The sequence below is a fragment of the Pollicipes pollicipes genome, unplaced genomic scaffold (genome assembly GCF_011947565.3).
Source record: "Pollicipes pollicipes isolate AB1234 unplaced genomic scaffold, Ppol_2.1 Scaffold_7261;HRSCAF=8764_pilon_pilon_pilon, whole genome shotgun sequence".
NCBI classification, from domain to species: Eukaryota; Metazoa; Arthropoda; class Thecostraca; order Pollicipedomorpha; family Pollicipedidae; genus Pollicipes; species Pollicipes pollicipes.
In genome coordinates this window covers 39,602,120-39,623,746 of record NW_023597054.1, presented here as the reverse complement: position 1 = coordinate 39,623,746, position 21,627 = coordinate 39,602,120, and the positions used below count along the sequence as shown (strand labels likewise).

The window sequence follows — 21,627 nt, the reverse complement described above, 5'->3', positions numbered from 1 at the left end:
CCCAGAATAAGCCATCAAATTTGGCAATTTTTCCAGATCAATTTTCTTCTGTTCTCTTGATTTTTTTTTTGTCTGGAAGGTGATTCAAATGCTACCAGAAGGTGCAATGTCTCGTGTATCTAGAAGCAACTGCAATGAAGTCCTCCAGAAATAAAATGTCTGCAACCTGCATCTAGTTAACTACGGTAGCGGTCAGGGGCGTTGCCGAAATTTCCCGTGGTTTTACAAAAATATTTACGGCCTTTAGAGTGAACGCCAGTGTAGATCGAAACGGGGTCCAAAATTGCTATTTACATGTCCAAGCCTTGTAAGCATGGAGAAAAACACAATTTCTTTAGAATCCATAACTGAAAAGTTACAGAAAATAGTTTTAAGCATGTGCGCATTCAGCATGCCCAGCAGAAAGCAGACAAAGGCTCGGCGTTGCAGTCTCCAAGGGCCTCGCAGCGTCAGTTTAGCAGTTAACACTTGGTGGGGCTAGCGGACGGGTGATAAAGACCACATATCGAAAATGGTACGCTCAAATGTTTTTTTGGAATGCATTGGTATGCGTGATGTATCCGGGTTGTAGATTTCAACCGTACGATTTTCATACTGGTCTCGGAACAGGATATCACGCACAGCACGACACTTATAACGCAATGACTTTTCTGAAAATAGAGATTTTGTGATCCTTTAAGGTAGGCCCTGAACTTAATGAAATGCTGAGCATTCGTTATATGGTGACGCATGGAAAGAATCGACCCCAAAATTAGTTTTTGCACCCCCACTTGCTGACACGTTCCTCGCCGTTGCTTCCACCTTTGCCACAGAATACCCAGCAAACGTTTCTTTTCGCCTGATTTGGCCTACTTGCCTCACAATTTTGGATGGGGGTGGTTGGGGGGGGGGGGGGGCGGGTGCGGTCACCCTAATCTGAGCGGGAAGCTGCACCCCTGCCATGAGACCTCTTGGCTGTCCAATGGCCAGCATCTGTGGGAAATGCGTACAACCACTCTACCTACACTATATTTAATATTATTACTGATTGCTCGTGCTGGTCAATAAAAGTCGGCATACCTACGCCGTATACTTTTTGCTACCAGTCTATATGCGTCGCTGTCAAACGTCAGAAATTTCCACAATTTGCTTGCTGGATTTTTAACGTTCCGCATATAGGTACGTTAAATCATTTCAATCCCTACAAGTTGCAATCTTGCCATCCCTTGCCCATCACTATACATCACAAGAGGGGTTGCGTTCTCTCGCGGGGAGAGGAGAAGGTGTGGGACAGATAGACGTTTCGTCTAGCATGGGATCTCGTGAATAGAGGACATTCCTCAAAGTAAGTGGAATTTATTGCACTTGTCAATATTTACGTTGAGTGCGCGCCGTAGAAGCATTTACCTTGTCGGATGGTGGTGACCTTGTGCGCCATTTTGGGATCCTTGTCAAATTAACCCAATTTCAGGTTTTTGTCGGATATGCTATAAATTTGGTTGATTTAACTTATTGTTATGCTTCATTTAATTCTAAATCAGATACGCTAGACTCATTGAAGGGTGGTGTGAAACCTTAGGTTCAATTCAAGGTTAAGATCCCCAATGCAGCCTTTGTAAAGCAAATAAGCATGGCTGCTTACAGAATTTGAGCTTGATGGGATTCTCTTGCCTCCTATGACCTTGAATGACATATTTTAGTGATGAACTTCACCTCTGCAAAATGCTGTCTTTGTAACATGACTTTATTTTGACACAGCAACTTCAGTAATCTGAAAACGGACATTCCACCTATCACTATCCCTTGCAATACCACATATCACATCAGTAGTGTAGGCTTTTTGCACTGCTGGTGCTGATGGAATAATGCTTACACACAAAGGTCAGCCTTTTGTACTCACTGTTTCATGGTTCATGAAATGAATAGAAATTATTTTGATGCTGATAGATGTTTGTATCCCCCTTTTGAATTGCCTGTCATGAGGATGCAGTCTCTGGTTTCATCTTCACCATACATCCAAACAGCATGTTGAATTGCTGCCCAGCTCTCAGTTCATAACTCATGCTACAGTTATATTTCCTTCAGTGTTGTTGTGTGCTAGAATGATTTGTTTATGTCTTTTTCACAAGTTTTACTTCTCATTTATCTTATCAGTGTACCAAATATTTATCATCCAGTTTTGATCAACACAGCATTTAAACCTGTCATTTTTTGCCAGTTTTGCCAACAATAGTTGTACTAGCCATGTGTAGCTGGTCAAAATAGGATGGCAAGAACTGTTTCATCCAGAATAAGTTTGAATTTGGTTTGCTTTATTGCACCTTCACTGTGGGGAATCAACCATTATATTTAATATTTGTTATAAACAGATTTATTTCATGTATGCCCTTCGTTTGAGATAAAGATAATGTAATGATCAGTTTTCCAACTGATGTGTGCTCTAGCAAGGTTAATGCGAGCTAACAGTGCAGGCAGATTGAGACCCACTGAGTTTACGTAATCTGGACTCGACCAGACTTTTTTAGCTGCCTTGAATGTACTTTCCCTTGATTAACCACTGCCTCTTTTAAACTTAATGGTATGATTCTGGCACATATATGTATGATATGTTGTGTTGCTTGGTGTTAGTTGCAGAGGAGCATGGCCATGTTTGTGGCTGCTTGAGAGTGCTAAATCATTCAATTGTTTATGGTAATTTTAAGGCATTTTATGCTTGTTGCAGTATAAGTTATAAAAAAAATTATAGTTTTTTAACATTTCTGTGTTATTTTTTATTTTTGGTCAACTATGTGGTCTGTGTGAGGGATGCTGGGCCTCATGATCCAGGGGCACTGGGCACAGTGTCCCAGAGCTGGCACATTGTTTGGCCAGACAAATGAAATGGTTAGCTGGCAACTGGCCAACAAGGATTAACACAGGCCCAGGGCTGCCATGCAGCAGCATTGTGCTACATGTTAAACCCTCCACATTCTTGTCTGATGAAAGGGCAGTGGCAAAATTATTAGTTGAACTGGATGGCACAACTTAGGGTGGTGGTCTCAGGGTACAGACAACCAACAAGCTATGCTTACCAGGTATTCTGTACCCAAAGCTACTCAAGCAAGCCATTCAAAATAAATTTGCTAGCACAAAATATCATTTGCATCCCTATATGTTCATGTATAGTTTTTATATCCAATGACATGGTTGTGCAATAGGAGGGGTGACATTTAAAACCCTAGGTGCTCAATTGGTGAAATTTCCAAGGCATTGCCAGGTTATGTTTGTTTATTATAGCCTAGTTTGATATGTGTCATCACTGAATAAACTTATGGTACCTGCTGTGCCCCAGAGGGTTTTGGTTTGGATAGGTGGGGATGTAGAGGTTTAGTGAGCATAATAAAAGAATGAAGAACATTAGCAGAAGGTCATACCATTTTTAAGTAGGCAGAAACGTGATTTCATTTTGTCAAATCAGATTTATCTATTGTAAAAATTACATTTATTGTGCATCTAGTCACAGTGGAAGTGTGACTAGACGTCACAGTCAACAGGGAAAGTGTGTATTCAGTGTCCAGCCGATAATGCAAGTAACACTTAGTTTTAATAGTTCTGGAACATTTTGGCAACAATCTGCATTGCAGGATGATGGGTGCATAACATAGAGATCATCTCCTTAGCTATTGTGTTCCAAAAAGAACTTACTCTGGTGTTTCGCTCTTTTCCCATTAATGTAATCAAATCTAATTTTTCCCAACCCTGGGTCATATTTACAATCCATATAATGTGGACAAGATGTAGAGAAGGAAACCTTTACATTTTCCAGCAATTGAGTATTTGTTATCTGACATGTGGACACAAAACCATCCATTCTCTTAGGTCAATGTATTTTTGTTTTGCAATGCCTTGTAGATTATGTGACTGTCAGAGAAGTTTGGGGTGTTTGTTGAATTGTTTGGTACAGAATGCAACTCTTGCCACCGGAAACTTCCATCAGGTGTGGTTTCTTCCAACAGCAGCAGGAGGTGACTACTGACCTTAGGCTGCTGATATGTTGGTTGCATGTTTATGGACCATATGTACACCAGCTGAGAAGATGCCAAAAGATTATTGGGAACACTTTCACATAGCTGTGAGTGTGTGAAAAATCAATTGTGTCCTTTGACATGTGCCAGTATGTACCTGCAGTTCATGTTACGGACCTCCTGCCACACTCACATAAGTGGCTTACACTAGTGCACCTGCCTTTTATTTTTCTTAATCACAACATATTTAATGTGGTCCAATGCCAGCTGGAGATAAAAGGGGATGCCAATTGGAGTATGGGTGGAGCAGGGCTGATTGGTGGAGATGGCAGGTGCCTTTGTGTCATGGATTCTTTTGGATAAAAGGAATTTGTATGATCTTACATAAAGTCCTTTTGCTATGCTGCGGCAGCCCTTTTCCACAGACCTGTCCAAGTGTAGCATCACAGCTCTTCTGCCCAGACATCTGGAATGTCTTGCCGAGGGGCTGGTTGACAGACGCGAACTCGCACGTTAACACTTCTTAACATTTTGTGACTAATCTTTGTATCCACTTTGTGGTAGCTTCTGGTCCTCACAGCTAAATTTACCTCAAATAACTGTACCCCAGTCCAGGAAGGTGGGTTGGACCAGGGTAGCAAACTGATAGACTAAGCTGTTTGAATTTGCTGGAAGGACTAGCCAAAGGCTGCTGCTACCCATTTGTGGCATTTTAACTGGATGTTGACATTCTGCGCCAGGTCCCATTTGACTGATGGCTGTTACCCATGCTTCCCCCCGCCCTTTGGTGCAGGTGTGCCTTTGAATCAGCCATCCATCTGTTGCATATGCTTTCCCACTTGGTGTCGGCGCGCCGGTGAGTCGGCCGTCTGAGGCTCAGCGTCTTGTGTTGGCAATCCATGCGAGAGAGCTGTCTGCTTTGGGACGAGTGTGTTAGGCTTGCAAGGAATCATGACAGGTATTTGTGTCTCAGTCTGCTTAAAATCAGTCCATTGTATCGGACGATTGCGTGACGGTGGTGTGCCAAGCTCGGAGCGCGCGTGCGCCGAACTCAGGTCAGGCTAAGTTGCGCTGCAATTTTCAAGTTATTCTGCCTTGAAAAACTTTGGAGGCGGACCCCCAGTAGAAATTTCCCTAGCAACATCATGACTCCTTGAAGAATTGTATCTATATGCGCTACAATTGGCGGCGACGCGCGGGCCGAATGCGGACCCTCGGGTTTCCGCCGTACGTGTGCTGAAATTGCTGCCGGGATGTCGCTGCTGCGCGGGGCATGATCGGCGTAACCTTCAGTTTTTGCAGTGTGGTGTTTGAATGGGACTTCCAGCAGATCGATAATGCTTAACATTCAGTCCACTGACAGCTGGATGTGGTGCGGTATGTCAGGCAGGCCAGGAGGGGACGCACGAAGCACCAGGGCGACTAGGACTGAAATGTTTGTGGTGGTGCACTTGTAAACCCGCGCGTCTGGGTGACCAGAGGCACGGGGCTCGATTCCCCGGGTGGCTCGCATTTCTTGTCGGGGGGGGGGGGGGGGGGGGGGGAGGGGGAGGGGGAGAGTCAGATGGGGTCATATAGCATAGCTGAATATGACATACAACATTAGCCCACTACATACACAAATGCAAAACTGAGGATATACGGCAGTATTGAGGCAGGATCTCATGTAATCTGCCATCCTGTTTTTGATTCCTGACGTGGATTCAGTCCCAGGATGCTACAGACGGACACAATCCAGGTAGCGGACCCAGTCCAAGTGCCCAACTCAATCCTGTAGCAGCAGCAGAATGTCCTGGATACAAAACTCGATCCATGCGGTTCTCCAATAGATCCGTGCGGTTCCTCCACGGGCCATGTTCGTCCAGTAGTCTGCGCTCACGCGCACTGCAGTGTGAAGAGGACATGAACAACAGAAGAGCAAGACTTGCTTCTGACATACATGCAGTTGCGCGAGTGGAGAAGGCTGAGTAAAATTGCTGTGCGGAACCGGCCAGAATGGACATGTTTCAGCGTGAAAATGGCGAAAGTATGTCCATTTCAGTGAAAGCTGGTGCGGCCGCCGCGACACCGGCAACTTGAGATATGCAGTTGCCACGGGTGACAGGAGAAGGCTGGCACGCTTGGTAGAGCATTTGCCCGTGACCTCGCGCGGGAAGTCGTGGGTGTCCAATTTGGCAATGGGCCAAGAGTTCCGCCGTTCTCCACAACGGCCGGCGTTAGATATTGCCATGCTGGATGGCTGGGAGTGCGTCGCTAAACCCACAAGTTCTTATAGCAATGGCGCGTTTATGAACGCATGAAATGGCTGGGAAGCTCCATGTGTTAGCTGCATGCTGATCCTTTTCCGCTGACCACTCACCTATTTTTACACCCATGACATCACCGAGGGCCATGCACACCATGATGGGGTGGGGTGGGGAGGGGAAGGGGGACACACCATGATGGGGTGTCTTTCAAAGCAATTGAGTGCCGGGTATCGGAATGGAGCTTCTGAAGCGAGAGCTTCTGACGGCCTCATGACTTGCCGGCTGTTGCGTAGCTGACCCACGAGAGGTTTTATCGGCCACAGACTGCTCTGTCATAGGCCGCGTTCGATCTTTCGTCAGCACATTTGTCAGCGCCAATCACGGCCTGGTATTTTCCCTACGTCACGTCACGCCACGTGACCACAAAGTCACGTGTTCTGTGACGTCACGCGCTGGCTGACGATGATGCCGGGATTTTGATCAGCCCGTCAGTATGGAGGGAAGGTGCTGCCGGATTAGAAAATCATTCTGGCAAAGAAGCGGGAGTCTGATTTGATAGCTTTTGCGTTGGCGAGTACTTTAGGTGGGGTAGAGACACTTGTCTCTAATTTTGAAGGAATGCGACGTGAAGGATAGATGAGAAGGGAAGTAGCCATAGCCCACAGTAGCCATGAAAAGGCGAGTGACATTGACTAGTGTGGTGTACAGTTGCGTTCCTCAATAAATTAGGTTAGAATAATCGTAAAAGATGGAGAACAGGAACGAAACGCGTCTTGTCTCGAACATGAGCCTTTTCAGTACAAGTGTGGGTCCAATGAAAGGGTGGAATTCATGCCAGCACAAGTAGCAATGAAGGATCGATTGAATTTTTGCGCAAAAATGAGGAATCTCCAAAATTGAAATGAGGAAAAAAAATTCATTTTGGTGGGAATGGGAAAAGTGAGCAACCTACCTATGAGAAAGATGGTGGTAACACCGGAACAAGAGCCACACTTCCACACATCACCTTATAGGTGATGCGTCCACGTCGGCGGTAAGCCACAGTTAGTGTTTGGTCGGAAGTAGTTAAAAGGTAAAGGAAACAAGGAAGGCAAAATTGAAAACTTTCCCGTCAGCCCACACATCGAACGCTCCGTCAGCACGCATGCCGTCACGCATTCCAGCCGTCAACCGCGCTGACGTCAGATCGAATGGGGGGGGCATAGCTCTACTACAGGGGAAAAATATCACTACCGCGTAAGGTAAAAAGAAAGGAAAAGTAAAAACTAAAGAGGAAACAACCGAAATGAGCTCTGCAGGTGCCTGCGACCAATTATGCTTTTAGAAGAAAGGCCATTTATGAATGGAAAGGCTGCGCTCGTCCTCCCGATGGTCATTATCTGTAACGAGCGGTATTGACCGCTCACGCTGCGTAGGATAAGAAGCCATTATCACAAGCCCCCCCCCCCCCCCCCCAGAAAAGAGGGCGTCATAAGTCTTATCTGGTACTATTCGGCTCGTTCCCAAAAAGCTAAACAAGATGTTTTCCTAGCTGGTTTGATTTGCATGCTTCTGTCGGGGACAAGGAAATTAATCGTTGGTGCGTTCTCGCGTTGGAACGTGCTGGCTCATTACTCATTGAAAATGGTTGTCGTTAAATTTGCCGAACTGCGACGTTTGGTGCCGGACAGTGTCAACCGAGTGGCCGGGTTTTCGGCCACTGTGCCTGACATGCGCTGTTCCGCTCCGTCTATTGCAGGTCAGCTCCCATGAGTGGCGGCGTGCGCATCCTCGTGACATAAACAGCTGAATGACCCTCCCGCCACCCCCAATGGCCGAGTAGAATGGCTGGCGCCTTACGTAGGCAGCATGCCTGCCTCGGCTGGCCAACCAAGCCTGGGGAGGAAGGCGAAGCCGACGACGCTCCAGTGATGCTGTGTAGTCTCTAAACTTTGTAGGCCAGGTGAGGTGCCAGACTCCAGACCCGCACATGCTACGGCTGTGTGGCTGAGCACCACGCCTGTGGTACGAGGCTAAATGCCACCACTTGGCATGCCCGCGTAGCGTCGTATATGGCATGCATGGCATAATGTGCCTACGTGCGCAAGATTATCGCAGAGTTATCACAGACGACTATTTGGTGATTGCAGATGGGATGATGTAATTTAAGATAGCAGCAGTTTAAGTGCTTCACGCCAAGTCGTCTCGGCCGTCAAATATATCTCGAAGGTGATGAATGCTTGGACTGTGGTCTGAGGGAGCACTCAGCAGCCTGCAACCGGGTTTTGAGTACCATTCGGAACTGACCGCATTCTTGCTTTTGCCTCCAGATAGATAACTGTGATGAAGTATCCCCAGCTTGTCTCCACTCCAGCTGTGGTCAAGGTGAGCACGTGGTGCCTGGGTCTGCTTGGGGGGTGCAGTTTGTGGTGTTATTCAAGTCGTCCTTTTTTGGTCTGTTATACTCAGCAGTTCTATGGCATGTGCCGGCCCATTTCCTGTTCGGAGTGATTGGTATGGTGCACATCAACATATTCATGTTTGGGTTACACACAAATATTATCTCATGGCAGCAGATAACATGATTTCCCAGATTTTCCGTCGTAGTATAATGAGGCTGAAGCGCGCTGGAAAATGACCCGGCGTATTGGCATTGGTGTCTGACGACTTCCACACGGTCACGGCTGACCGAGGCGACAGCAGTACCCTACACCACGTGTAATCGATTGTAAGCCCTCCCACCCGTGGGGGAACACGAGAGCGCGATACGGGAGCCTGAAGCCTTCCTCCCCTGTCGACGTTCTCTCCAACTGACGGGCGCGCCGACCGGCCGGCAGGAATGGCTCGAGACCGAGTTGGAGTGCCTCGGCATCGACTCGGCCGCGTACGCCCGAACCGTGCTCTCCCTGCTGGCCCGTGACACCATCGACCCGGCCGAGGTCATCCAGTCCGGCTATGTCCTGGTCGCCAACAAGGTGGGACACCGCCTCGGGGGGCATGGCACGCCGGTGCCTGTCGCGGGAGGTCGTTAGGTGTCGGATGCTGGCTCAAATCAGGATGGAAAATGTCGCCTCCACCGGTCACCTGGTTGCGACGGGCATACTTCGTATGGACTTTGTTCTTACCGATTGCTTGTTGGGCTCTCCTGCCGTCATACCTGCCCCGTTGATGAGTCCCGGAGAGGCGCGGCACAAGACCCACCGCCTGACACCGGCGGATGGTCTGGCCGACCAGGCCACTGGAGCGCCTTGCGGCTCCCTGAGCGCGGCATTTGGAGTACCTTGTGACTCCCTGAGCGCGGCCACTGGAGCACCTTGTGGCTCCCTGAACGCGGCCACTGGAGCATCTTCCGGCTTCCTGAGCGCGGTCACGGAAGCACGTTGTGGCTCTCTGAGCGCGGCCACTGGAGCACCTTTCAGCTCTGAGCGCGGCCACTGGAGCACCTTGTACTCACTGGGCGCGGTCGTCCGGTGTGTGTCTGTGCCTGTTGGTTTGTGGCTGTGGTTCCGGGTGCCGTCAGTGGTGCGAGACGGGCCGAGCTAACCGTGGCGTGTCGGGCAGTGCGGCCGCGGCGCCGGGGGCCCAGGCGGCCCCCACCCGCCAAGGACCAGGGAGGAGGAGCTGAAGAGAGCTGAGGTGATCGAGTGCCTGAGGTCGGCCTCCGAGGACCACTGCGGCATCCAGCTGCTGGTCGACCAGCTGATCAGCATGCTGAAGCAGCTGCCGGCCTCGGAGGCGACCAGCTCGGCCGACATCCGCCGCCGACCGGACACCGTGGACGCGCCCACCGACGACCCCGTGCTCAGGTCAGCGGCCCACCGGTGGCGTGCTGTTTGGTGCTGCGTCACTGTAACCTATCGGGACTGAGCTGTGATAGCACCTTGGGCACATTATTTGCGATAGACCTTGTAGTCGGCTTTCTTTTGCCTTCTCGTACACGGGTGCCAGGGGCTATAAACTCAGACTGTACGCAGCTGTAAGCGTAGACTGTTGCCCTTTTGTCGATGTCTTTTTCGAGATCCTCTTCCTTAATATCGATGTGGATCGTCTTTCAGTAGACTGGCGTCGCCTCTGCCAACGAGTGTCAGCGGCTGACTGTGTGCGTGGGTACGTCGGCAGGTACGAGGCGGCGTTCCCGGCTCTGAGCCGCGGCTCGCCGAGCGTCGTGCCGCTGACCTACTTCAGCAAGATGGGCCGCGCCCCCACCCAGCGGCCCGTCTCGCTGTCGGCGTGGTGCGCGGACGCGGCGCCGGCCGACCGCTGGCACTCCACCGACGACCACCCCACAACAGCTGTCTGGCCTACAGCACTCCGCCTGAGCCTGCTGCTGCACCCGGCCGGGCTGGCCGGCCTGCCGGACGCCGTGGCCGGCTGGCCGGGCCGGCTCGCCGCGGAGCCGCTGACCGGCTACACCAGCCTGAGCACAGCACCACTGGAGCTGGCCGCCGGCCTGCCCGAGCCCCCGCCGCCGCCGCCCAAGCCGCCCGAGCGGCCGGCCGACGCGGCGCGCGCCATCCAGCCGTCGGCCGACACGCACTTCCAGCCGATCCGGCGCGCCAGCGACGGAGACGACGAGCCGGCCGGCTGGGCGTCGCCGGCCACCTACGACGCCCGCCTTTACACGCGCTCGGACAGCGGCGGCCTTTACCTGGAGGACGAGCCGCGCCCGGCCGCCGACCGGCCGCAGAAGTACATGGTGTACCACGAGCCGGCGCCGGGCCGCGGCCTCGTGCCCAAGTTTAAGCTCAGCTGCAACGAGAAGTACTGTCAGACGGACGAGGCGGTGCCGGCCGACGGCGCCGGCCGCGACCTGCTCCAAATATTGGTTTCCGGAGAGCAGTCGGGCGCGGTGCCGGACGTCGAGGCGGACGACGACGACGACTCGAGCCACGAGGTGCTGTCGAGCCTGCAACACGTGCTGCACAGCATCTACGAGGACGGCAGCGACGCAGCGGCCGACGACAGTGAGCTGGAGCCGCCGGCCGCCGGCGAGCAGCCCGAGCCGGCGCGGCCGGCGCGCCGGACGTCGGCATTCGCGCGCGTCAGCCGCCCGCTGGTCGGCCATCGGCCGCTGTACCTGCGCGGCGGCGGAGCCGACTCGCTGCTGGCCGCCGTCTACACGGGCGGCGCGTGGTCGCCGGTCGGCGCGCCGGCCGAGCCCGACCACCGGCCCCTGTACGCGCGCCAACCGGCCACCGCCTCCTCGGCCGCCGCCGCCGCAGCCGCCGCCGGCTACGCCGAGCATCGCCAGCTGAGCTCGGGCCGCATCAGTGGGACCGTGTACCGTCAGGGCCCGACCGAGTACCCGCCGCTGCGCTACCAGCTGGCCGGCCGCGACCTGCCCGAGGTCACCTTCTGCCGGCTGAGCAGTGACACGCACAGGTACGCCGCACACCCAGGCCACTCCCCCCGCCCGCTGTCGTGGCGCTCGCCAGGAGGAGAGGAAAAATCGGTTATGCAGTGGCCTCCGTGATCGGGGGAAAGGACGTCGTACGTGGGTTACTGTTACTTGTGCCGTGTTGTATTACAGCTTCTTGTCATTCTTGATAGCTGCGCTACCCGTTGTGCCCCGCAAACAGCCGCTGATTGGTCTTTCCATTTCGGCAGCGCTGCCTCCTGGCAGGAGGAGCCGGCATTGACGGGTGACGCGGCCATCTGGGAGTGCAGCTCGGACGACGTGCGCGCCTCGCGCGAGTCGAGCGTCACCAGCGAGGCGTCCGGCTGGCCGGGGGGCGGCGAGCGGGCCGACGACGCCACCCTGTGGCAGGCGTGCGGCGAGCGCCACCGCCGCGACCCGTCCGCCGACCGCGCCCTGTGGGAAGCGCGCGCCGACGCGCCGCCGCTTCAGCGCTCCGTCGACAGCGCCATCTGGGAGCCGCCGGCGGCGGGCCGGGAGGAGGCGCCGGGCCGCGGCGGCTCGGTGGAGACGGCTGCCTGGGAGCCGCCCGGCTCGCCGACGCCGCGTTCACAGCTGATCAGCGACGCTCTCTGGGAGTCTCACGATCTCACCGAGCGCGAGATGGCCATCGACGAGACCCGCTGGGAGTGCTGCGACGAGCGCGCGCGCCGCAAGACGTCGGCCGGCGAGGCGCGCTGGGAGTCGCGCGGCGGCGTTCACAGCCTGGAGAAGCCCGTCGGCAAGGACCCCTGGGAGCCGCGCGGCGACGACTGCAGCCTCGAGAAGCCCGTCGACAAGGGTCCCTGGGAACCGCGCGGTGATCACTCGGCGCGCAACTCGGCCGACAGGAGCGTCTGGGAGTCGCAGCTGAAGATGTCGGTGGACGCGCCGCTCTGGGAGTCGCCAACGGACCTGGTGGAGCGCGAGCCGTCGCTGGACGCGCTGTGGCAGCTGGACGGCGAGCTGCGGCGCGGCCGCTCGGTGGCCGCCACGCTGTGGGAGGCGTGCGGAGAGCCGGCGCCGCCCGAGCAGGCGGCCTGGCCGGCCGACGCGCCGCGCTGGGACGGCGGCCTGATCCGGCCGCCCGAGCAGATCTGGCGGCGCGCCGAGCCGGCCGAGCCGGACCAGCCGCGCGAGCAGGTGCGCCGTCTGCTGCGGCGGCTCGGCGGCGATGACGTGCTCGCCCAGACCGGCCTGTACCCGGCCGACGAGCTGGCCGACCGCGGCCTCAACTGGGAGTTCATCGATGAGAACAACGTTAAAAACAAGATAGATAAAAACGTGAGCGCTCATCGATGCATTGCGAGGCAACGCAGCAGCAGCCGACAGATGCCTCTGGCTCGTGGTGTGTGTTCCATCAGATCGCTGCGATATAGTTGAAAACACGCTTGGCGGATAAGCTCTTAGGGACAACTCGAGGACCAACGTTCTTAAACATACCAGCCGGCTCCAGAACCTCGATTGACCGGTGGCTTTCGGTGTACTGCTCTGGTGAGCTGGTCTACGCGTGTCCCCCCCCCCCCTCGTCGCGCGCGCGCTCATGTGTGTGTATTTGTGTGTGCGCGTGCTGACGCGGCCCGTCCCGCCGGCCAGGGTGCGGACGACTCTGGCCCGCTGGCCTCCGAGCTGGTGGACGGCGCGCTCGGCTGGCGCGCGCTGCCGGCGCTGCGTCAGCTCTCCGAGTGTCTGGGCCTGACCGAGGGACGCCCGCTGCCCGACGGCGTGGCGCTCAAGGCCTGGGCGCTGGAGGAGCAGTGGCGGCGCGACGACGGCGTGCAGCGGTCGGCACGCGACCGGCGGCCCAGGTCAGTCAACCGCCAGCTGCCGGCGCCCGGCCGGGCGGCGGCCGGGTCAGGTGGCCGCCGGCATCGGACAATTCGGTTACCCACGCTCAGGAGCGGCGCGGCGTCAGAGGCGAGCCGTCCGTGGTGATGGCGGCCTAGTGAGGAGCGGCGCGGCTTCCCGGTGTGCTGACATTCTCGTGTTGCCTAACGCCCTGCTCATCTCCCAGTTTCCCTGCTGCTGTAGCGTGCCGGAGTCGGGCTCGTAACACCCGTACCGCTGGTGTTTCTCCAGCGGCAATAGCCTCTGGCGAAACGACATGCGTGCATGCTCTCCCAGTATTTTGCTCATATTGCTCTTACTTTATCTTAATCTTCAATCAATGTGCATGAATGCCATTGAGTTAGCTGCAACGTGTTCTTTTTGGGTACAGATCATGTCATGGGATGTGCCCAAAACATCAAAGGGACAATGTTGGCAACTGACACCTTTTCAGGGTTGGCCAATGGACGGGAACACATGTATGTGTCATGTCAGTCATCACAAGCGCACGTATAGACGGCGTTCGCCCTTCAAATATGCAGGCCACACGCACACACGCACACGCAAAAGCGCTGCCCTGTTGCGCTGACTCCTTCGAGCTGTGGCCTATTCTATTGCTTGGTGCACTAACGTGCACGGAAGCGTATCTAACACGGCATTACCCATTCAGCATGTTAAGCTTCCGCATCTCCATTCAAACTGGAGTATCCACACCAGCTGCACGTGCGTGCAGCCGTTTCCGTCTGGTGCATTCGACGGCCAGTGTCACCTGGACTGAGCACAAGACGACACGCGGGCAGGGGCGGTGCTCTTGCTGAATCCGGGCTTTATGGTTTACAGGAGGTCTGATCGCAAACGCCCCTGTAGCTATTTTATGGAAGGCAACTGCAAGCGGAACGATTGTAAATTCTCGCACGACCTGTCCGCAATCACGTGCGTGTTTTGGGAGGAGAGCGGCTGCTTCAAGGGCGTCACCTGTCCCTTCCTTCACGGATATCCGGCGTGAGTACCGTTAACGGTCTCCTCCACCCACTCGTCCCCTCTAACTGACCTGTCCGCTGGCGAAATGCGGTGAAGGGGCTGCGCCTAGGTGTGTGCATGCATGAATGCTATTTTTAAAATAAAGATGCTTGAATATTTCAAGTTCAGTGTCAATGAGTATGAAATACCAGCCCGGCTCTACTCAACCCACTCATTCACCGCTAGAATGTGAGCGTTGAGTAGATGACTGGATGAGTAGATGAATGTGTGAACGAACGATTGAGTGGGTGGGCGAGCGAGCGGGTGAGTGAGTGAGTGGGTGATTCGGTGAGTGAGTGAGTGAGTGTGAGTGAGTGAGTGAGTGAGTGAGTGAGTGAGTGAGTGAGTGAGTGAGTGAGTGGGTGCTTGAGTAAGTTAGGAATCAGGTGCATCGACGAATGCATAACCATCTGCATCAGTGTTGCATGAGTAATACAATCAGTCATAAAGTGTTGCTGAAAAAGATAACCCGTTCCCCACCAGCCGTGTGTCGGCGAACGGGGTGTTCTGCGTGGGTTGGTGCTGGGCCAGATACCGGTGTTTGGAGTGGTGCTCCGTGGACGGAACTGCTTTCCTGGTGTATGACTTAATGCCGCTGCCGTTGCGCCCTGTTGGTTTCCTCGGCTGTTTTGGCTGCACTACTGCTCTCCTTAAGACTGCACATTGCGGTGACCAGTTCGCTTGGGGCTAGTTCACGTCGTGTTTGGAGCCGGGGATCATGTCATGCGTGACTAGGTGGTAGCCGGTGTGATTACCGTGGGCAGGTGGTGGTGACCGTCGTATACTGATTGACAGGGACGATGAAGATGATGAAGACTCGAGTGACTCGGCCAGAAGAGCAGTCCCCAAAAAGTCATTTAAACTGGAAAAGGAAGACTTTCCCTCTCTGCACAACATGAAAAAATGGCACAGGAATGACGAGGTATGATTCGTTGACTTCTCTGGCTGCTGTCTTTTGCGTCAAACTGGAATGGGCTGAGCGTGGTTCCATTGCATGACATGGACACATTTATGTCAGCTTACGTAAGGAAACCATTTACATCGTAGTTGATTGTGTAAAGCAAAATGACTTGAGTATAAGTGCATGGTGTGCAACAAATCAGCTATATTCCTGGTTGATATGGAGACGGAATAAGGCCATTTATGCTGCCCTTTTGTGTGTATAATGTTCCTAATGTTCTTCGCAGCTGCGCTGAACAGTTAATGTAGAATTACCTGAAACGTTATTAACAATTCGTAATTGTTTGTCATCATCATCGTCCTGGGATTTCATGTGACACATAAGAACAATTGGTAACGGATAAGTCAAGTTCTGATGGGTCATAGCAACTGGCGTTCGTAAATCAGTGAGCTCAGCCATTTGTGCTGTCGGCGTCTTATTTTCATCCCAGAAATGATTCATGTGTCCCGTCAAACGTAATCTAAATGCGATGAAATACGCTGCTAAGTCTTATTTTAAAATTGTCAAACTGTGTGTCAGACGACCGCTAAGGCTTCGCACGTCGTAGACCTCGGCCACGTACCCGCCAGTCTGGAGTTCGCTGCCGTGTTAACGGCTTCAGCCCCGGTAGCCTCTTCGCGCGGTGTTGCCCAGCGATCGTGATTGTCGCTTGCAGCAGAATGCGAGCAATGCACGTAAGACTGTTACTGTCGCCAGACAGATTTGCCGTCGCACTCGGTCGTGTACCGACTGCGATTGAGTACGTAGCAGGAGGCCAGCGGGCTATCTGTGACGGCTGCGTCCGCGCCCCAGGAGGACAGCCGAAGGCCGGGCCGGCGCGGCTGCCGACGACACAAGTCGTTCTCGGACGCCACGCTGAGCGTCGGCGGCGGCGACCAGGAGCTGCACCGGGCCGCGCTCGGCGGCCGCGGCAAGCGTCGCCGCCACCACTCCAAGAGCGAGGGCGTGCGACCGGCGGACGCGGGCGCGCGCCGGCCCTGACCGGGACCGGTGCGCCAGGAGCCGCCGCCGGCAGCGCCCGCCGGCCGGCTCAGCCCGGCGACGCGGCGCAGCTGGCGGCCGACTCGACTAGCGTGAATACGCCGAGGGAAGGGAAGCGAGTGAGGTGGGAAGGGAGTTAGACGCGGAGCGAGCTGTGGGAGGGGAGAGATACGTGAAACAAGGTGCGGAAGGGAAAGGAGCGAGGTGCGGGAGGGGAGGGAGCGAGGTGTGGAACGGCGAGCGCGAGAGACGCGGAGCGAGGTGTGGGAGGGCGGGTGAGAGACGCGTGGGCCGGCGAGGGGAGCTGGTGGGGCGGTGAGAGGCCGCGCGCCCGGGCCGGTCGGCGGCGGCCCGGTCCCCGGCCGTCCCTGTCTGTGGCCCGGCCGGCGAGCGAGCCGCCCGTCCGACCGACCGCCGCACCTGGCCCCGCCCCCGCCCCCTACGCGGCGCCCGGCCCGCTCCCATGTAATAGCATGTGCAAGCGCTTCGCTGACAAAACTATTAACTCACTGTTTCGTAGTGGCCGTGCGTTTGGAATGGTGTCGCCCCAGCCTTGTTCAGAGCGCGGAGTGTTTTAATCCAGACTGCCTGCTCACGTCGGCGCGGCAAGTCCGTCTCTAAAAGAGCTTAACCAGTGGCCGTCCCGTCTCGAAGCGGCCAGCAAGTAAACGAATCTTTACCCGCAGTACCTTCTGAAACTTAGTGTAGTCCCCCTAAAAAAAATCAGCAGATGTTAGAGTAGACGATTTTGACGGTCAGGCCCGGGCAGACCAAAGGACGCCAGCTGTGAGTGGCAGACCGCCGGACTCCATGTGGGACGCTGAGAGAGAGGGAGAGACAGTCAGTCACGCCGCGTAGGACAAATGAACGATATTAGAGTAGCAGCATCTTTTGTCAGCCTCACGTATTGTTTTGTTCCTGTTCTTCGTCTTACCAAACACGTTGTGTCAGTGTTCTAGTTTCCTTCACCAAAGTCGGAGTCGCCGCGGCGGCGCACCGCCGACGGAGACACACAAATGGAAACCAAGCCCGACGCAAATAAACGGCAAACCCCAGCCCCGTGTGTTCCCGGCCAGTGCGGCAGTTGTGGACATGCCGTCGGCGGCACCACCTGGCTTGCTCCGTTACGCTCTCAACGCGCTGACTCGGCAGGGTGCGCGCGTGTCTCGCCTGTTTGCCTGTTGCCATTCTAGCAACCGCACCGGCGTGCCGACATCAGGCCCGATCTCGTGGGTGGGTTTCTTCTCTACGACAGCCCAGATATCCACGCCCCAGTCAGCGTCTTGTAATAGCGTGTTTCATTGAGACGTCAGCGTCATGGGGCGTTGCGCAATCTGCCGCCCCACGCCTGGCGCTCGCGCCGGCGGCACTGTGCCGAATTCCGGGCGAGCTGGGCGACCGGGGCCGGCCTTGAGCCGTTCCCGTGCCCCGTGCAAAGTGGCGGCCGGTCATCACGGGCTGATGGGCCCGATCGGTCCGCCCGGCGCCGTTCCCGCCGATCACGGCGGGTAATGGGCCGCCGGCCGCCAGCCCGCCCGTGAACGACACGGCCACCGACCACCGGGACACGCGCCAGGGGCCCGTCCGGCGCTGCCAACCTGACGTACGGGAAAGGCGCGTGCACGAGCTTGGCTCGCGATCCTTCGCTGTGCTCACCGGCCGGCAGAACCCAGCACACTCGCGTCACCGGCACGTCCCAGAGACAGTTCGCTCAACCCGGACAAACCGGGGGCCCTGCCAACGGGAGCGCGCGTGCGGTCCGCAATGCACGTTGAAATCACCAGCAAAGAAATGGTGGATGGAGCTGTTCAGGCAGCATCGCGGATGCGAAATTGCCATTGAATGCCAGTGAACGACTGCTGCGGCAAACTGGCACACGGTCCACCACATCAGATCAACATGTTGACTCATACTTCTTATAATGATTTGCGACGCGTTTCGCAGCCGACATCGCTACATCGCTAGACAAAAAAAGAACACCATTAAGGGTTGACACACGCTATACAAACTCAACACACCGTAAAAGCACATGCGATGTCATACGACTCACCGACCGTTGTTACCTACCCGCCGTAACATGTGAACGGCCATTTTCAGATTCTAGGACTATTCTGGTTATTTCCCTGTCAATACGTCCCTTCTTCTAACAAAAGGATATGTTACCTGAATGCTAACAATCGACTGTAGTTAACGAGTTCTGCTATGCCTCGTGTTGGGCGTAACGATGCATAGGCTTCAACTTCGGCACTTGCAGTCGCATTCAGCAATATTCTGGCAAATCTAAACGGACGGGCAAGTTTCTTGCTAACTGATCCTACCCCAAAATCATTCATTTCGAAGTCACGCTTCGGTTTTCTCTTGCAAGTGAGTGGGGTAGAAAACACTGCGCTGGATTTCGCGGGTGCTGGAATCGTTATGCACTCTTTTAAATCGTTCCAACAATAAATAACATGGCGTCGCCATATCTGTTAACAACTTTAAGACAAAGCGCAAGTCCGGGTTGCGGGATTCCCCGTTTTACAAGGTACGAAACGAGGTATTCCTCACTCGCCCCCGCACGGAGCCTACGTATGTTATACGGGAGTTCGATCCAACTTATGCTATTCGGGAATTCTGTCCAACGAGCTAGGCCGAGGCAGCAGTGTTTGTGGTCTCTGCAGCAGTTCATTGACTCTTGACCACCTCGTGGTGGACTGTGGCAACCTTGGTTGAAGCACACGTGGTACTTAACACGATTTAAAACTGATGTCGCGAACAGAGGACTATCCGAAGCAGAAGTTGAGTTATCAAGTTGCTATATGTTCTGGCTTCAGGGCGATGCGGTAGAGGTGATAATCTCCACTGCTGACAGGCAGGGGAGGGGGGGGGGGGGACAACAATATGTTTGTACTCCAGCCCAAAAACGGGAGGCTCTTTTTCTCAAAGTAAAGACAATGCAGCTACTGGTTGAGTACAAAAGTGCAGGTCGTGGAGACCATCATAAATGAGCTGGAGAGTAACGAAACGGACCCTTTGCCCCACTTTTGTTTTGTACCTTAAGAGACTCGTTTTCTGGATCATGAGGTCACCCGTATGAATAAGATAGTAAATGCTTTAGATCAGGGGGCCAAATGTTATGTAAAGGAAGCCGCCGAGCTATGACGCTGTGTTCTAGGTTAGGAGGAACCATCTTTATTCAGGATGTCCCATCTCTGGAACAGGAGGCTCTGCTTTGGGCAAGGCAACATTATGCTTTGCTCTATCAGACAGAGTTACCACGGGCATTGGGCCAATTGAAACCCGCGTACTGTGTACTGTAAGTCATCCACATGACGACGGTTAAGTATTCTAGTTGCTGAACTTGGTGTTCGACGCGGGGACGATAAGTTGAGCTTCAGTCCATTGTCGGCGCTCCGTAGCCATGGGTGCGGGAAGCAGGGGGCCTTGGCAGGCCTCAAGAATGTTACAAGATATATGCGTGAATTCTTCACATTTATCGTCTTAAGGTTAAAGCTACACTCACACAAATAGTTGCATCCCCTTCACACGCTTCTTGCCTTGGCGGCCGGGTTATTTAAGCGTTTGCAGATCTGTAAAATTAGGTACATGATAGTGCGTGAAAAGAAATGTGATGAACCCGATCTCTCCTTGAATGCCGGAATGAAGGCCTGACAGGTTTCTTCACGTCCGTCTATGGCTTAGGTGGCATTGAAGGTTGTTTCACACTGCTGCCTTCCGCCTAGACTGTCAGCTGGAGATCTCCGGTAAATTTTCCGAATAGTGATGGAGTGTTCTCACGATCTGTAAGATTATGTAAGTAAGGCACGCAGAGCGTGAAGTTGAGAGTTGTGAAAAACGAGAGAAAGAAATAGGTGCGTATCGCGGGGGGGGGGGGGTTCCAACATTGTCAGTAACTAAACGGCCAATTGTCAAAACGGTTGCGTTTCAATGTTAACGTAAATATGTGGGCTACAGGGACCTTCCGTGACAAAAGTCACGTGCAGGTGAGGGAACGACGCTATCAATTCTAAAGACCGATAACAACACAAATTGCGCCAGTGAGGCGTACGTTGTAACAAATCCAAGGCAAGGGTCAGCTGGGTCAGTGACCCATGGCAAGCTTCCGGGTATTTGTCACACACGCACACGAGCGGCGCGGTCAAGTCCAAAATAACTAAAATGAGCACAATACTCAGCTAGAAAGCGTGCCACTTGAAATTGGAAGCAAATTTAACCTTAGGTGGGGGGCCTATGATGACACACTGTGAATTGAGGATTAGGTAGTGACGGCGTCATGCGGAAAAGTTAACCAGACAAAAGCGCAACAACAATATAGCACCGTGCTAGCGGATGTCATAATCAGTCGCATAGCCAAATGAATACCTATCTAAGACACTGATTTGGCAAGACCTGCAACCCAAAATTGCACAGGACCTTGGGCCTCGATGTGAGGTATGGTGCTGAAATGAGTATGAGGACAGCGCGAGGCGGCTCCTGGAGTCATTCGAACAAATGTCACGGAACGGATACCTTCCCCCACACCGTCGGTGCATGTGAAGATGGGCGAGGAGTTGGCGATTAGCTGGGCGGAACAGAAGAAAACATGATTTAGTGTGACGCACGACGGAGCGGGTACCCAGTGTGGGCGGTGATCGTTCGATGATCAAGTGGCAGGAGTCACGTGCATCCGACGTGAACGCGCGCTAGTGCTGTTTCCTTCAGACGAGCGTCAAATGGCGCGGACCTGTTGAGCGAAGGCTTGAACTTAGCGCAGGCGTGTGAGCGCGGGGGTGCAACTTAACATAATAAGTTTGGGGGAGGAGAGAAAATGGCTTAACCTGTTCACAAAGGGCACCAAATAGATGGGTTTCTCCCTGGGTTTAGTTTGTCATCCCAAAGCTGAGACTGAAGCTCCCCTAACCCGAATAGGAACTGCACCCCGTGAGTGCGGCCCTCTTCTCACTGATATCGATCGTCATGCCAGAGACGTGTGCTTTGCACGTGGAAATCTCGTGCAAGATCAGAGAAGGTGTTCTATGGATGCAATTATATCATGTTTGAGGTGTCGATTCGACGATGTTTGTGATTTAGGCACTGATCAAATGCGGCGAGGGTCGATTGAATAACCTGTTGTGTTTCGATGGGTTTGATATATCTGCTTGCAGCAAAATAGTTATTAGTTCGGTAGCGCAGACAGATAAGGATCGGGTGACACAGAAAGAGAGGAACCTTCTGCAAAGGCTCATCGATAGAGTC

The 21,627-nt window shown here is 54.1% G+C and overlaps 2 protein-coding genes across 2 annotated transcripts; both read left to right on the top strand.

Moving 5' to 3' along the window:
* Positions 1 to 1,216: 1,216 nt before the first annotated feature.
* Positions 1,217 to 13,302, top strand: LOC119111414 (uncharacterized). Its single transcript, XM_037235225.1, has 11 exons — positions 1,217 to 1,324; positions 7,968 to 8,171; positions 8,539 to 8,593; positions 9,046 to 9,183; positions 9,770 to 10,014; positions 10,328 to 11,224; positions 11,480 to 11,590; positions 11,816 to 11,975; positions 12,180 to 12,283; positions 12,329 to 12,574; positions 13,281 to 13,302. Exons 3-11 carry the CDS (start codon positions 8,552 to 8,554, stop codon positions 13,300 to 13,302), a joined length of 1,965 nt encoding a protein of 654 aa, XP_037091120.1. The 5' UTR covers positions 1,217 to 1,324; positions 7,968 to 8,171; positions 8,539 to 8,551.
* An 86-nt stretch (positions 13,303 to 13,388) lies between these two features.
* Positions 13,389 to 17,447, top strand: LOC119112124 (uncharacterized). The gene is made up of 4 exons (XM_037236155.1): positions 13,389 to 13,411; positions 14,271 to 14,432; positions 15,246 to 15,372; positions 16,204 to 17,447. Exons 2-4 carry the CDS (start codon positions 14,305 to 14,307, stop codon positions 16,390 to 16,392), a joined length of 444 nt encoding a protein of 147 aa, XP_037092050.1. The 5' UTR covers positions 13,389 to 13,411; positions 14,271 to 14,304; the 3' UTR covers positions 16,393 to 17,447.
* The last annotated feature ends 4,180 nt before the right edge of the window (positions 17,448 to 21,627 follow it).